Source organism: Hyperolius riggenbachi, chromosome 1 (assembly GCF_040937935.1).
Source record: "Hyperolius riggenbachi isolate aHypRig1 chromosome 1, aHypRig1.pri, whole genome shotgun sequence".
Classification (NCBI taxonomy): domain Eukaryota; kingdom Metazoa; phylum Chordata; class Amphibia; order Anura; family Hyperoliidae; genus Hyperolius; species Hyperolius riggenbachi.
In genome coordinates this window covers 631,702,639-631,717,321 of record NC_090646.1, presented here as the reverse complement: position 1 = coordinate 631,717,321, position 14,683 = coordinate 631,702,639, and the positions used below count along the sequence as shown (strand labels likewise).

The 14,683-nt window shown below is 43.8% G+C and overlaps 1 protein-coding gene across 2 annotated transcripts in view; it reads left to right on the top strand.

Moving 5' to 3' along the window:
* Positions 1-14,683, top strand: part of ADAMTS12 (ADAM metallopeptidase with thrombospondin type 1 motif 12) — a 244,707-nt gene that overhangs the window by 226,986 nt on the left and 3,038 nt on the right. The window contains exon 21 of one of the 2 annotated variants that reach the window (XR_011023643.1): positions 13,876-14,140. Coding sequence is in view for 1 of the 2 variants with exons in the window: in XM_068251244.1 (XP_068107345.1) it covers positions 13,876-14,018 (143 nt within the window). In the remaining variant the exon portion in view is untranslated. Of the gene's footprint in view, positions 1-13,875; positions 14,433-14,683 lie in introns of those variants that run through there. The other variant, XM_068251244.1, reaches the window with a different exon arrangement.

Here is a 14,683-nt window from a genome sequence, read left to right as displayed (position 1 = left end):
GACACACAGCGTGTCACCAGCAGGCTGTTTATCTATGCGTGTCTGTCAGCGACACTCCCCCGACTCCTCTGTATCGGCGCTACCCGCCCGCGTCCCTTTCCTCCCGCTGATTGGAAGGAAGTGACGCGGGCGGGTAGCTCCGATACAGAGGAGGCGGGGGAGCGTCGCTGACAGACAGTCACATGTAAACAGCCTGCTGGTGACACGCTGTGTGTCGCTAGCACGGCGCTGGGGATAGCAGAGTGCAGGGGGGTCCTGGGGGCACACCATAGGCCACAGAGGCTGGTGATAGTGTGCACAACCAGCCTCTGTGCCCCACTAACATCATTAAATCCCACCTCGGGTTCTCTTTAACCAGTACACCATCCAGCCACTAATATATGAAATAGACTTATTGCATACAAGCCTTTTTTATAATTTTGATGATTATGGCTTACAGCTTATAAGAACCCCAACATCAAAATTTCAGAGCATTGGAATATTGTGAAAAGATTCAATATTCTAGGCTCAGAGTGTCAGACTCTAATCAGCTAATTCATCCAAAACCCCTGCAAAGGGTTCCTATTTCATATATTAGTTTCAACTTTTACGTTGAATTTCTGAAATAAATGGACTTTTGCACGATATTCCAATTTTTTGAGTTTCACCTGACGGCCCATATGCAATTAAATTTTTCTCCTGAGTTCTCTCCTAGGAGATTTTTCATCTTCTATTTACCATAACTTTGCAGCACTTTGCAATTAAAAAAGTACCAAAAAGTAAAGGAAAAAGTACTATCAAAACTATTAAGTATTTTTTTTGCTTTCTGGTTTGAAAATATCACCTAGGAGAAAACTCAGGAGAAAAAGTTAATTGCATATGGGCCATAGCTGTTAATTCCTATATCCCCCAAGCATTTCATCACAGACTTCCTTTTCTGTCGTGTAACATGAGGTAAATCTGCAAAGATTGTAAAAAATTCTAATTTCTGATAGAATATTGTAAAGAGGGTGTTAAAGGAAAACACCTTTTGATTAATATTGCCTCTATACAGGGCCGGAGCTACCATAGGAAAAAATGGGCAATTGCCCCAGGGCCTGTAGGGGCCCCCAAAGTGTCCCTCCCCATCTTAACTGTTGCTCCCCAGGGACTCTGCAGAGTCTGTTAAGTTGGGAGGTGATTGGGGGAGGGTCAGCAGCCAGCTCAGGGGCCCAGGAGGGAGATTTGGCTGCAACAAAGGGCCTCTAATGACGCTTTTTCGCTTTTTGGTCGGGGTGTCTGTTGGGGGGCCCCCAGGCTAATCTTGCCCTAGGGCCCAATTTTTACTTGAACCGGCCCTGCCTCTATATTTCATGTATTTTTTTTTTAATTCACTAAAATGGTGTGTGATACTCCAGTCCAATGTTGTTTTCAAGTGATACCTCTATACAGGCCTGGGAGAAGTAGGCCGGGGAGGCACCCACAACAGGAGCACTAGCAGTAAGGTTACCTGTTGCCCCTTGCTGGTTCATTGGTGGTTCAGTGGCATTATGTGTATTTGCAGGCATCTGTAGACAATCATAAGGATGGTATGAGTTAGCCTTGAGCAGTAATGATGCTGTACTTTGGTTGGAAGTGGGCACATTTTTGACATCATTTTGGACATTATATCTAACTGGAAGGGTGTGTGCCATCCATGATGCACCCCTTCCTTTAATGGCTGGCTGCTCCAAGGTCAAATAGACATTTGCATAGAGGGTAACCTCACTGCGGTGGAAGGGTCTAGTACAATTTTTTTTGCATGCAAACTGTTTTGGAAGCTAACATACTCCATTAGCAGGGCTGTGGAGTCGGTCCAAAAATCCACCGACTCCGACTCCTCAGTTTAGGATTCCGCCGACTCCTCGACTCCGACTCCTCTAATTTGCATATTACAATTTTGTTGATTAAAAGTATGTAACGTGAAATTCGTCTCTTAACTGCCACTGCTTAGGAATTTTACAAGACAACTGAAGTGAGAAGGATATGTAGACTACTATATTTATTCCCTTTAGACTAAAACTAGTCCTTGGTAAGAATACTTGTAAAAGGTACAAACTGGAACAAAGAACATCTATCAGGCCCTAGGCAATGTAAGTGTGGGTACATGTAAGAATGATGTGCAGGTACTCTGCAGGGGAATGAGGAGATTCTTCCTCTATTACACATTCTTCATGCACAATCTGAACAAGGTTTATGGGTGACAGACAACACCTCTGTGTTCAATGTGCACAACATTCTCAGTGGATTCCCTGCAGCTCTGTGGGGAGTGCATATGTAGAGTATAGTACTACTGTGTGACAATGTTAACCTGAGACAGATGAAATTAAAGTTTTATACATAACTGGGGCTTCCGCCAGCCGCCTTCAGGATAATCAGTCCCTCGTTGTCCTCCTCCGCCACCTGGATCTTCTGCTATGAGTCCAGGTATTTGAGCCAGTCGGGCATAGTGCGCATGCACACACTCCGCCGCCAGGAGCATACTACACCTGTGCAGCACTATTGCGCAGGTGCAGAATGTTCCTGGCTGTGGGAGCGGCAAGTGGCTATACTGCGCTGACTGGCTGAATTACCAGGACTCATAGCAGAAGATCCAGGTGGTGGAGGAGGACAGCGAGGGACTGATTGGCCTGAAGGGGGCTGGAGGAAGCCCCAGGTATGTATAAAACTTTACTTTTCATCTGTCTCAGGTACCCTTTAATTCGCAGTCACCAAACCAAATTTTAACAACGTATCAAATTATTTGATTTCATCAGCAAAGGGAGTGCATACATTTGCATAAATCAGCATCAATGCAGAATTATTTCCATCTCGTTGACCATCTCTATTAGTGATACGGCTACACATCAGGCTTTATTCTTACAGCATAGATGTTATTTAGTATATATAAGAGATTCCTGTGTACACATCATATATACAGTCACAGTCAGATATGTATATCTGACCTTAAAAATACGGGGACTGCTTTATTGAAGCAGCACAAGTAACTAATTTTGATTGGTTTATTTCATTTGTGTGGACGGAACACAGCTATTACTGTATATATACTGTATATATACATTATTTTTAATGACTATTATCTGAAAAATAGAACATTTTATCATATTTTCTATTTTAATTACAGTTACAAATTCATTATGAGTCGGAGTCGGTGAATTTTTTCCCGACTCCGACTCCAGGCACCCAAAATTGCCCGACTCCACAGCCCTGTCCATTAGTGTAAATTGTAGCACCTGTTTCAGATGCAATTGGGTGCATTTATGCCTCTAAAAAAGGCTCTGCAAACCATCTTGCTGTTAAGTCATTTTTGGATGCCCTGCCATTTCTCCCTACTGTGTACAAAAAAGTAAGACGACATGCATGGTTTGGCAACTGGAGGACCTTCTTCTAGTCCTAGCCCCATAAAAAAAATAAAAGTGAAGAAGACACACAGGGATAGAACTACTTTCAAGGTGCCACTCCTGCACCCCCCCCCCCCCCCCGCCAATCTCCTTCCCCCCTTATTTTCGGGGTGTGGGTCCAGTAAGTGCCCAATTGCACTTGGGTCTACATATGTCACCAGGTTTTTTTTGTTATTGACTTTCCTGAACTGTAAAACTCCAAACTATTATTCAGTTTTTTTGGTAGGCTTCTAGGAACCAAAGTTTTCAGAGATTTCAGTCAATGGGAATGAAAATCAGACAAAAGTCCACTAGTGGAGCCGATCAGGATCTGACAGCTCCGATGCATAAATCTTCCTCTCACCACATATGCTTTATGTACATCACCACCCTTCCTCTCACCACATATGCTTTATGTACATCTCCCATGTGCCCCGCTAATCTGCTGCTACTGATACAATTCTTGTAACGGGTCAGCAGGAAGGGCGGAACAGGAGTGAGCGCTCACGTGACCCTAAACAAGCCGCACCACAGATTCCAGCTTGCCGGTGTAGTGAAAAATTTTGCTACCCATCATATTTTGCAACTTGCCATAGAGGACAGTGTATGACTGTGTAGGCGTGGCTCCTCTCTGTTAACGCGCCTGTAATTTTTTGCAACCACAGATCCCATTGAGCTAGAAGGGGGATTGTTCCCTCCAGGGGGGGGTTATTAGTTGAGCAAGAAGGGGGATTGTTCCCTCGGGGGGGGGTTATTAGTTGAGCAAGAGGGGGGATTGTTCCCTTCAGGGGGGGTATTAGTTGAGCAAGAGGGGAGGGTTCTGTGTGAGAATAAGGTTTGGTGTGGTTGCATTTTCTGATACAGATAGGTTAAAGTCAATGGTTAGGTTGCACTTTCTGATAGCTATACCTATAAATAAGTGCAACCGGTTGCAAAATCTGATAAAGTTGCAAAAAATTTCACCACACCGGATGTCGCTGCACGGCAGCAGATTACAGCAAGCACAGACATTGGTCACCTATAAGGCAAGTAGTGGAGCTTGCTGACACACAGCTAGAGCACCGCTGAAGACCATAGATGGTGCCAATACAATTGTAGCTGGATCAGGAGCTGCCCGGAGCGGCTAGCTGCACAGACGCAGGAGCCGTGAGTATATATACATGATGGGATAAGGAAACAGGCAATGTTGGCTAAAGTGCAGTATTGAAAATGCATGAACTGAAAATCTATCAAGCAATTTGCTGAATATGCATATTAAGATACTCGACTGCCAGTAAAAGCATCATAGGTGTTTTGACATCAGGGAAAATGGCAGGTTTTCCCCTTGTAGTACAAAAGAAGGGCATAGAGACTTTATTGAAAACAGCAGTGGAAGACAGGTCCCTGCCTTGGAAGCTCACGGTCTTTTGCACTCTGAAGGGTGCGTGCAGCTGCTTTTTTGAGGCCTCTTGGTGTGCACAGGTGGTGGGTCCACACATGGCCAGACCAAATGGGTGGCGGAATCGATTAGCATAGGCGGATGCCGGGCGATCGCCGCATGCATTAATCCATTGGTGGCTAGTGGAGAGACAAATATTTACATGTTAAAGGGTACCCGAAGTGATATGTGACATGATGAGATAGACATGTGTATGTACAGTGCCTAGCACACAAATAACTATACTGTGTTCCTTTTTTTCTTTCTCTACCTGAAATAGTTAAATATCAGGTATGTAAGTGCTGACTCAGTCCTGACTCAGACAGGAAGTGACTACAGTGTGACCTTCACTGATAAGAGATTCCAACTATAAAACACTTTCCTAGCAGAAAATGGCTTCTGAGAGCAAAAAAAGAGGTAAAAAGGGGAATTTCTTATCAGTGAGGGGCACACTGTAGTCACTTCCTGTCTGAGTCAGGACTGAGTCAGCCACTTACATACCTGATATTTAACTCTTTCAGACAGAGAAAGAAAATGAGGACCACAGCCTAGTTATTTGTGTGCTAGGCACTGTACATACACATGTCTATCTCATCATGTCACATGTCAGTTCGGGTATCCTTTAAGCAGTGCTCCCTCCTGTTCCGATGGGATTTTAATGTTTTTAATGGGTTAACGCATATATTTTTTGTACCAATAAAGTTTTTCTACAATGCACGTGGCACAAGGCCTCTTTGCCTTATTCTCCTGATACAATTCTTTATCATGCCTGACGGGCGCAGTGCTTTTTTGTACAGACATTGATCAGCCAGGATTCATACGATAGAAGATCAATATTGTAAATTGCGTGTCGTCTTCACTCAAGCTTCTGATCCTCCTCATGTTTCTGTAGTTCTTTACTCGAGTAAGAATAGAGAATAACCGCCTGCATCTCCCCAGCTGTTTCCACCTCATTCTCCCAGAGTTTTAATGTTATTGGTACTGAACGTTGTTGTCAATCTGTTTTATTACAGTGAGTTAAATTACACATACAACTTTTTCTTAGCTTTTGCTGTTTGGAAATGATGAAATGTTTAGAGTGTTGTTTTCATCTGTTTGATCTGTTGGCATCCAGTACACAAGGCGAGAAGTTATTAGTATTTAAAGCACGAATGTAGACTTTTTAATGTTTTTACATGTACTTGGAAAACAAATCAGTACAAAGTATAGCCCCAGGGAAAAAAGCATAGTGTAGCTATGGCAAGTGTAGAAAGGGGTTATAGAACTATTTTTAATTATTTGTGTGTCCATTGAGGACATATTCCTCGCTCAGCAGGCATTAACCATTTCAGAACCATATATTAACCGAAAAAAAAGTGTAACAGGTTATTATTATTTTTTATTTATATAGCGCCAACATATTCCGCAGCGCTTTACAAAGCACAATAAGACGACAAGGGGAACATAGATACAACTAAAAAATATACAGCAGAGTTCCAAGCAGCACCAATATTGTGACAAAAACCGTAAACATTAGGAGGATGACCCTGCCCTTGCGAGCTTACAATCTAGTGGGTAGTGGGGGGCACACTAGGTAAGGGGGTGGAGGATGGATGAGGCATTAACCCTTTGCCTCTGATTACATTGTGAACAGATAAGTAAATAGGGGCTATAGAATGTTATAAGCTTGTCTGAAAAGGTGTGTTTTAAGAGTGCGTTTGAAGATGTCCAGGTTTGGAGCATGACGTACAGGCTGTGGAAGAGAGTTCCAGATGAGGGGTGATGCTCGTGTAAAGTCCTGGATGCGAGCATTAGAGGAGGTGATCAGCTTAGAGGCCAGGAGAATTTCTTGGGAGGAGCGAAGGTTGCGGGAGGGACAATATCTAGAGATTAGTGCCCAGCATGCTCATGGTGATTCAGAACTCCTTCTGTTATTTGCATGTTGAGCATATCTCCCAACTTTTTGAGATGAGAAAGAGGGAGACTTAAGCCACGCTCCCACCACATCCATAATTACGCCCCCGGCACACCCCCTAGACATGCATACCATAAAGATTTTATAAGAATTTTTTTTAATAATTCAAACCACACTGGTTTATGTTTATGTTCTATGCTGGTTCATGTTCCTTCATATTAACATATGAAAATAAGAAATGTATCAATTTAAAGGATGAAAATAAAGTTTATAGTGAATGAAACACATTGTTCAGTAAAAGAATACAATATACTAGCCGACCCGCGGCGTAGCATACGCCGCATAAGAGGGTAGAGGGCAGGAATGGTGTATTGGGCACAGCGGCGGGGAGGGGGGGTCAGACCCCTCCTCAACTGGGTCCCCCATGTGCGCTCCCCCTCCTGCTTAAGCACAGTAGCAGCCACCACTATTAGTAAGAGGCAGCGGGCGGGGATGACTCACCTCTTCCGTGTTCCATCGTGCGTTCCGCTGTCGTCACTTCCTGCAATGTATTGGTGTAATTTGCCTTTTTAAAACAGAAGGAAATCTGCAATAATTCAGCTATAAGTGAACATTTGTGGTTACCCACAATGCACTGTTGCTAAATATGCAAATTACCCCTTTTCCCCCTTGGTAAGCCAAGCAAGCATCCAGAGCTGCTGGTGTATAGCAAGCATATAGCTTTAAATTTTACACAGTCATACCAAACCCACATGTAGAAAGCCTGTTTCAGACTTTTGGTCCTCATCAGTACATGGCAGGGATTGATACAGCTGTATGAGATAGGGCTTAGACCAGTACAACAGAGTAACCAAGCAGCTCAGGGTGACCCAAACCACTCAGAATGTATAGGGGGATAAAAGCAGGGCTGTGGAGTCGGTCCAAAAATCCACCGACTCCGACTCCTCAGTTTAGGATTCCACCGACTCCGACTCTGACTCCACGACTCCGACTCCTCTAATTTGCATATTACAATTTTGTTGATTAAAAGTATGTAACATGAAATTCGTCTCATAACTGCCAACGCTTAGGAATTTTACAAGACAACTGAAGTGAGAAGGATATGTAGACTACTATATTTATTCCCTTTAGACTAAAACTAGTCCTTGGTAAGAGTACTTGTAAAAGGTACAAACCGGAACAAAGAACATCTATCAGGCCCTAGGCAATGTAAGTGTGGGTACATGTAAGAATGATGTGCAGGTACTCTGCAGGGGAATGAGGAGATTGTAAACAGACAACACCTCTGTGTTCAATGTGCACAGCATTCTCAGTGGATTCCCTGCAGCTCTGTGGGGAGTGCATATGTAGAGTATAGTACTACTGTGTAACAAAGTAAACCTGAGACAGATAAAATTAAAGTTTTATACATACCTGGGGTAACCTCCAGCCCCCTTCAGGCTAATCAGTCCCTCGTTGTCCTCCTCCACCACCTGGATCTTCTGCTATGAGTCCAGGTACTTGAGCCAGTCAGGCGTAGTGCGCATGCACACACTCCGCCGCCAGGAGCATACTACACCTGTGCAGCACTATTGCGCAGGTGCAGAATGTTCCTGGCTGTGGGAGCGGCATGCGGCCGGACAGCGCTGACTGACTGAATTACCGGGACTCATAGCAGAAGATCCGGGTGGTGGAGGACAGTGAGGGACTGATTAGCCTGAAGGGGGCTGGAGGAAGCCCCAGGTATGTATAAAACTTTACTTTTCATCCGTCTCAGTTACCCATTAATTTGTAGTCACCAAACCAAATTTTAATAACATATCAAATTATTTTATTTCATCAGCAAAGGGAGTGCATACATTTGCATAAATCAGCATCAATGCAGAATTATTTCCATCTTGTTGACCATCTCTATTAGTGACATAGCTACACATCAGGCTTTATTCTTACAGCATAGATGTTATTTAGTATATATAAGAGATTCCTGTGTACACATCATATATACAGTCACAATCAGATATGTATATCTGACCTTAAAAATACGTGGACTGCTTTATTGAAGCAGCACAAGTAACTAATTTTGATTGGTTTATTTCATTTTTGTATACTAAGCACAGCTATTACTGTATATATACTGTATATATACATTATTTTTAATGACTATTATCTGAGAAATAGAACATTTTATCATATTTTCTATTTCAATTACAGTTACAAATTCATTAGGAGTCGGAGTCGGTGCATTTTTTCCCGTCTCCGACTCCACGACTCCGACTCCACAGCCCTGGATAAAAGGGCCCAAAAAGACCTCCTACTAAGAAAAGCAAAGCTTGGTGTAATTTATCTTCCTAAAACAGAAGGAAATCTGCAATAATTCAGCTATAAGAGAACATTTGTGGTTACCCACAATGCACTGCTACTAAATATGCAAATAATTCCTTTTCACCCTTAGTAACCCTTAGTTGGTGTATAGCAAGCCTATAGCTTTAAATTTTACACAGCCATATCAAACCCACTTGTGACAGCCTGTTTCAGACTTTTGGTCCTCATCTGTACATGGCAAGGATTGATATGGCTATATGAGTTAGTGCTTGGACCAGTACAACAGAGTAACCAAGCAGCTCAGGGTGACCCAAACCACTTGGCATGTATAGGTGGATAATAGTGTTGTCCGGATCATGAACGATTCGGATCTTCGATCCGAATCTCTTTTGTGAGTCGAATCATCCGGATCATCAAAATGAACAGATTCGGATCAAAAGGGGTGGAGCCAGGAGCAGCATGCCCCCCTCTCTCAGCGGGCACCGGGCTCCTGGAAGCAGAGCGGAGATGGATCGCTCAGTTGGAGGGGAGCCAGCCAGCCTTGCAGGGACAGGTAGTTGGGAGAGGGGACGTCGGTGCCACTGCCAGATATGTGTGGAGCACACTACTGGCTGCAATGTGCTGCTGATTATAGGCTGGCTGTTGTAGTTGTGAACAAATGGGAAACTTTTTGGCTGAGAAGCACAGCTCAGTAACTCTGCAGACAGCTTGGAACACAGGCACAGTGATTGCTGTGCAATATGATCCTCCTGCACTGCTCTAAACAGCTGCACTTATCTTCTCCCTAAATTTATGATGTGTTGGAGGTGAGAAAAGGGGAATGCTTTCTTTCAGGCAGGGAACACACTACATGCGTTTTTGCGCATTTTGCCGCGAACGGCAAAACGCGCACGATTTGAGAGGCTATTGATTAATAGCCTAGCGCAGGAAACGCTGTGCCGCATGCGTTTGTGCGCGTTTGCGTTCTTCTCCGCGTTTTCTAAACGCACAGTTTTCTGCTTTTTTCCGCACGTTGCATGGCAGTACATGCCATGCAATCGCATAAACGTGGAAATGCATGCGGAAAAACGCACGCGTTAGACGCGACCGCAAAACCCGGAAACACAGGGGAAAACGGCCCTGCAAGTGTGTTCCCTGCCTCACTGTGAGCCGTTTGCATTCAGAGTATACAGATGAACATATAGGTGAAATATATGTAAAGCATATGATTGCAATTAGGTATTGTGTGCAAAAAAACATTTCTGCTCTCTGCTCACCCCTCTTCGTTCACCTCCTCCCTTCTGTTCACTGCCTGCCCGTCTCTGTCCCCATCCCCCTTCTCTATCTGTCCACCCCTCTCCCCTTCTCTGTCCATCCGTCCACCCTCCCCTTCTCTGTCTATCCACCCCCCTCCCCTTCTTTGTCTGTCCACCCCCCTCCCCTTCTTTGTCTGTCCACCCCCCTCCCCTTCTTTGTCTGTCCACCCCCCTCCCCTTCTTTGTCTGTCCACCCCCTCCCCTTCTTTGTCTGTCCACCCCCCTCCCCTTCTTTGTCTGTCCACTGCAGGGAAAGTCCTGTCCTGCTAGTCGTTTCACCCCCCCCCCCCCCCCCCCCCCAATGCTTCCCTAGTAAAATGATCCGAGATTTGGATCAAAGATCTTTTCAATGATCCAATTCAAATCATCCGAATCATTGAAAAGATCCGAACTTCGCATCTCTAGTGGATAAAAGGGACCAAAAAGACCTTCTACTAAAAATATCAAAGCTTGGTGTAATTTGCCTTCTTAAGGGCTGGTGCACACCAAGCGGCTTTTTCAGCGTTTCTGCAGCCGCTTGCGGCTGCGGATCCGCTTGGTCAATGTATCTCAATGGGGTGGTTCACACCAGAGCGGGAGGCGTTTTGCAGAAACGCATACTCCTGGGGTGAGGCATTTTTTGGATTGTGGATGCGTTTCTACCTCAATGTTAAGTATAGGAAACCGCAAACCGCTCTGAAAAACGGCAGTTCAGATCGGTTTGCCAGGCGTTTTTGTTACAGAAGCTGTTCAGTAACAGCTTTACTGTAACAATATCTGAAATCTACTACACCAAAAAACTTCACAAAACCGCAAAATGCTAGCTGAAACGCTACAGAAAAATAACAAAAAGCGTTTCAAAATCTGCTAGCGTTTTGTGGATCTGCTAGCGGGTTTTGGTGTGCACCAGGCCTAAGTGAACATTTGTGATTACCCACAATGCACCACTACTAAATATGCAAATTATTCCTTTTCACCCTTAGTAAGCCAAGCAAGCCTATAGCTTTAAGTTTTACACAGTCATATCAATCCCACAGGTGACAGCCAGTTTCAGACATTTGATCCTCATCAGTACATAGCAGGGATTGATAAGGCTAAATGAGATAGGGCTTGGACCAGTACAACAGAGTAACCAAGCAGCTCAGGGAGACCCAAACTACTAAGAATGTATAGGAGGATAAAATAGACCAAAAATCCCTCCTACTAAAAAAAAGCAAATCTTGGTGTAATTTTCCTTCTTAAAACAGAAGCAAATCTGCAATAATTCAGCTATAAGTGAACATTTGTGGTTACCCACAATGCACTGCTACTGAATATGCAAATTATCCCTTTTTGCCCTTGGTTTGATAGGACACTACTTCTTCTTCTTGCTTGGACCAGCCCCTTCTTCTTGCTTGGACCGGCCCTGGGGGCAGGGCGCTACTTCTTCTTCTTGCTTGGACCGGCCCTGGGGGCGGGGCGCTACTTCTTCTTCTTGCTTGGACCGGCCCTGGGGGCAGGGCGCTACTTCTTCTTGTTTGAAGGTTGAGGCACTTACTCTATTATATATATAGATTTGCATAGAGATCTGTACATCAGTCCTGAAAGAGGGACAAATAAGGAAGAAAGAGGGACAGAGGGACAGGGTTCCCAAAGTGGGACTGTCCCTCCGAAAGAGGGACAGTTGGGAGATATGATGTTGAGATAAGTTTGTTACTGTGATTTAAAAAAAAATCCCCGTTACACAATCCCACTTGCATTGCACAGTTCCTGCAGTTAGGCAACGACACCCAGACCAGGTGAAAATAATAAAAAAATGGGGGACATAGACGGACCTATTTTAGAAAAAAGGGTAAGTTTACATATATTATTTTTGGGCGCTATTTTTTTTTTATGTTTGGACATTACAACGACCCCCTCTAAGTTGGCAGAGGCCAGAGGGCACTGTTTTGATGCTGTGTTAAAAGATCCATAGATCTCACACGTCCAAACATTCTTCCTACACCCTCCCCCCTCTTTTATTTGTTTTTGTTTTGAGGAACTAGGAATGAGCAACGGCAACGCAAGGAACAGTTTCCCTGCAGGTTTTCCAGGACCGTGACCTATCCGTTTGAGAACTAGGGATGATCTCTGATTTTCTCCAAATACATTTTTGAATTAAAATTTACAATTTGTAATCAATATGCCATGCCAGCATCGGAAACTGCTTAAGATCATTTTTACACTCTGCATGCAGGCGTGATGTGGCATTCTCCTGGCAGTCACAGATCTAGGATGTGTCATCAGAATCTGCCAGATGAAAAAGTAAGATTCACAATGCAAACAAATAAGTATTTACTGTTGCAAAAGTTGCAAATCAGGCTTGTTAAAAAAATGAGAAAGTCAGAGGAATCAGTAACAGTGTTACAGAGTTGTGCTACACATACATGTCCTATTTAAAGAGACACTGAAGCAGAAAATAAATTATGATATAATGATTTGTATGTGTAGTACAGCTCAGAAATAAAACATCAGGAGCAGAGGCATGTCTAATATTGTTTCCAGTACAGGAAGAGTTAAGAAACTCCAATTGTTATCTATGCAAAAGAGCCACTGAGCTCCAAGACTTTGAAAGTTGCAGAGAGTTCTGTCTTCTGAAGCTTGTTATCTCAACTATCAGTCACTGTATTGTTTTTTTCTTCAGCAAAGGACAGGTCAATAGTTCACTGGCCGGCTCTGTAAAATCATTTAGAATACTGAGTAGTGTGTAAACTGCAAATATTAGAGAATGATGCAATGTTATAAAAAAAAGCTACCGGTATATATCTGAAAATAAAAATATGAGAATATTTTCTTTGCTACTAATGTTCTAGTAATTATCCGTACTACATAACCAATTCATTATATCCTGATTTTTTTTTTCACGTTAGTGTCTCTTTAAAGCCGGGGACTGGGCTGGAGCTGTCTCAACCGGTAGCAGTCAGCGAATGGTAGCACTGGCGGCCAGCATGCTGTGGGGATTGGAATGGGTAAATGCAAGTTTGTATGCTGCAAGTCTGTGTAACGAAACACAGTCTGTTGCAGGTTAAACTTTTATTATTTTAAATATAACAGGGTAATTACAAAGCGTTTCGCAGGGGTTCTCCCCCGCTTCATCTGGTGACACGATTGCTGCAGAAAAAAATTATGAAATGGCTTTACAAGGGTAAATAACATAAGGTCCAGTGGGAATGTGTTAATCCCCTTAATTCCCCATTTTTAACAGGAAGCTAAATTCAGGGCCAGCGGGCATCTCCTGTACACACCAGAAGCGCTGTTCTTTTGTCTTTACTGTAGTGGATTTATACAGCTGCACCGGTGTGAAGTGTATCACCTGATCGCACTTCTCAAGGGGGGGAAACCACCCTAACCATAGACTATATTAATGCTGATAACCAGGGCAGGATTATCCACCAGGAAACCTAGGCAAGTGCCTCAAGGGGCCCACCAGCCACCTTCTCTGACCTTTCTCCAGTCTCCATTTCAGCTTAGCAAAAATTCCACAACTGAACCCCAAATCTACTATCTTGCCTAGGGTCCCGTTACATCTTAATCCATCTCTGTTGCTGGCACAGCGACCACCTAATGGACTCTCTTGTTTTCCTCTGTTCACAGATGCCCCATCGTGTAAGAAAGACAACCTGTCAGTCAACTTCTGCAACACCGTGAAAGCTATCGGGAAGTGTTCTCTAAAATCCATCTACTCTCAGTGCTGCTTCACATGTTCCAAACAAGTGGACTCTCTACAGGGGGGCTGAGTCTCCCCCTTGTACTTCGCAGGTCGGTCATTGCTCCATCACGGCAATAAAGAATCATGAAGAATCACATCTTAAGCAAAACATCATTTCTTCTGCTGAGAACAATTCACCATGTGACCCAGGTAACAGCACAAGGCCTGAACCCTGGTGGCCAACCAGCTGGACTTCTGGAGCCCCAGACCCTGAATTTTCCAAAGGGTGAACTTTGTACTTTTAAGTAGACTTCCCGGGGTATGAGAATAAACTTTATTGTTCATCTGCATTCAAACAGGAGGTCCACAAAGGAAAACAGGTCATCGGTGCTTTCAAGAATTCCTTCCTGTAGTGGTGACACGGATAAGTCAGCACTGTGACAGGCTCTCTTTACAGCCAAATAGCCTAATGAAATATAAATAAGTTATGTGTTTTAACTGATATCATATTTACAGTTTTGTGTAGCTACACTTGTCAATCATACAGCACTGTCACACTGCGTTGCCAGGTGTATGACCTTTCTGTTCATCACAGCTTACTGTGTCCCACATCCCTCCATTGCAGAGGTCTTCCCTGCATTCTACACTATGCATGTTTAAGGATGAGCTGGCAAGTACTATCCACTGATGTGCAACATGCAGCACTTCATCTTCCCGACACTTCTGCCTTCAGGTTGTGGAGGCAGAAGTGTT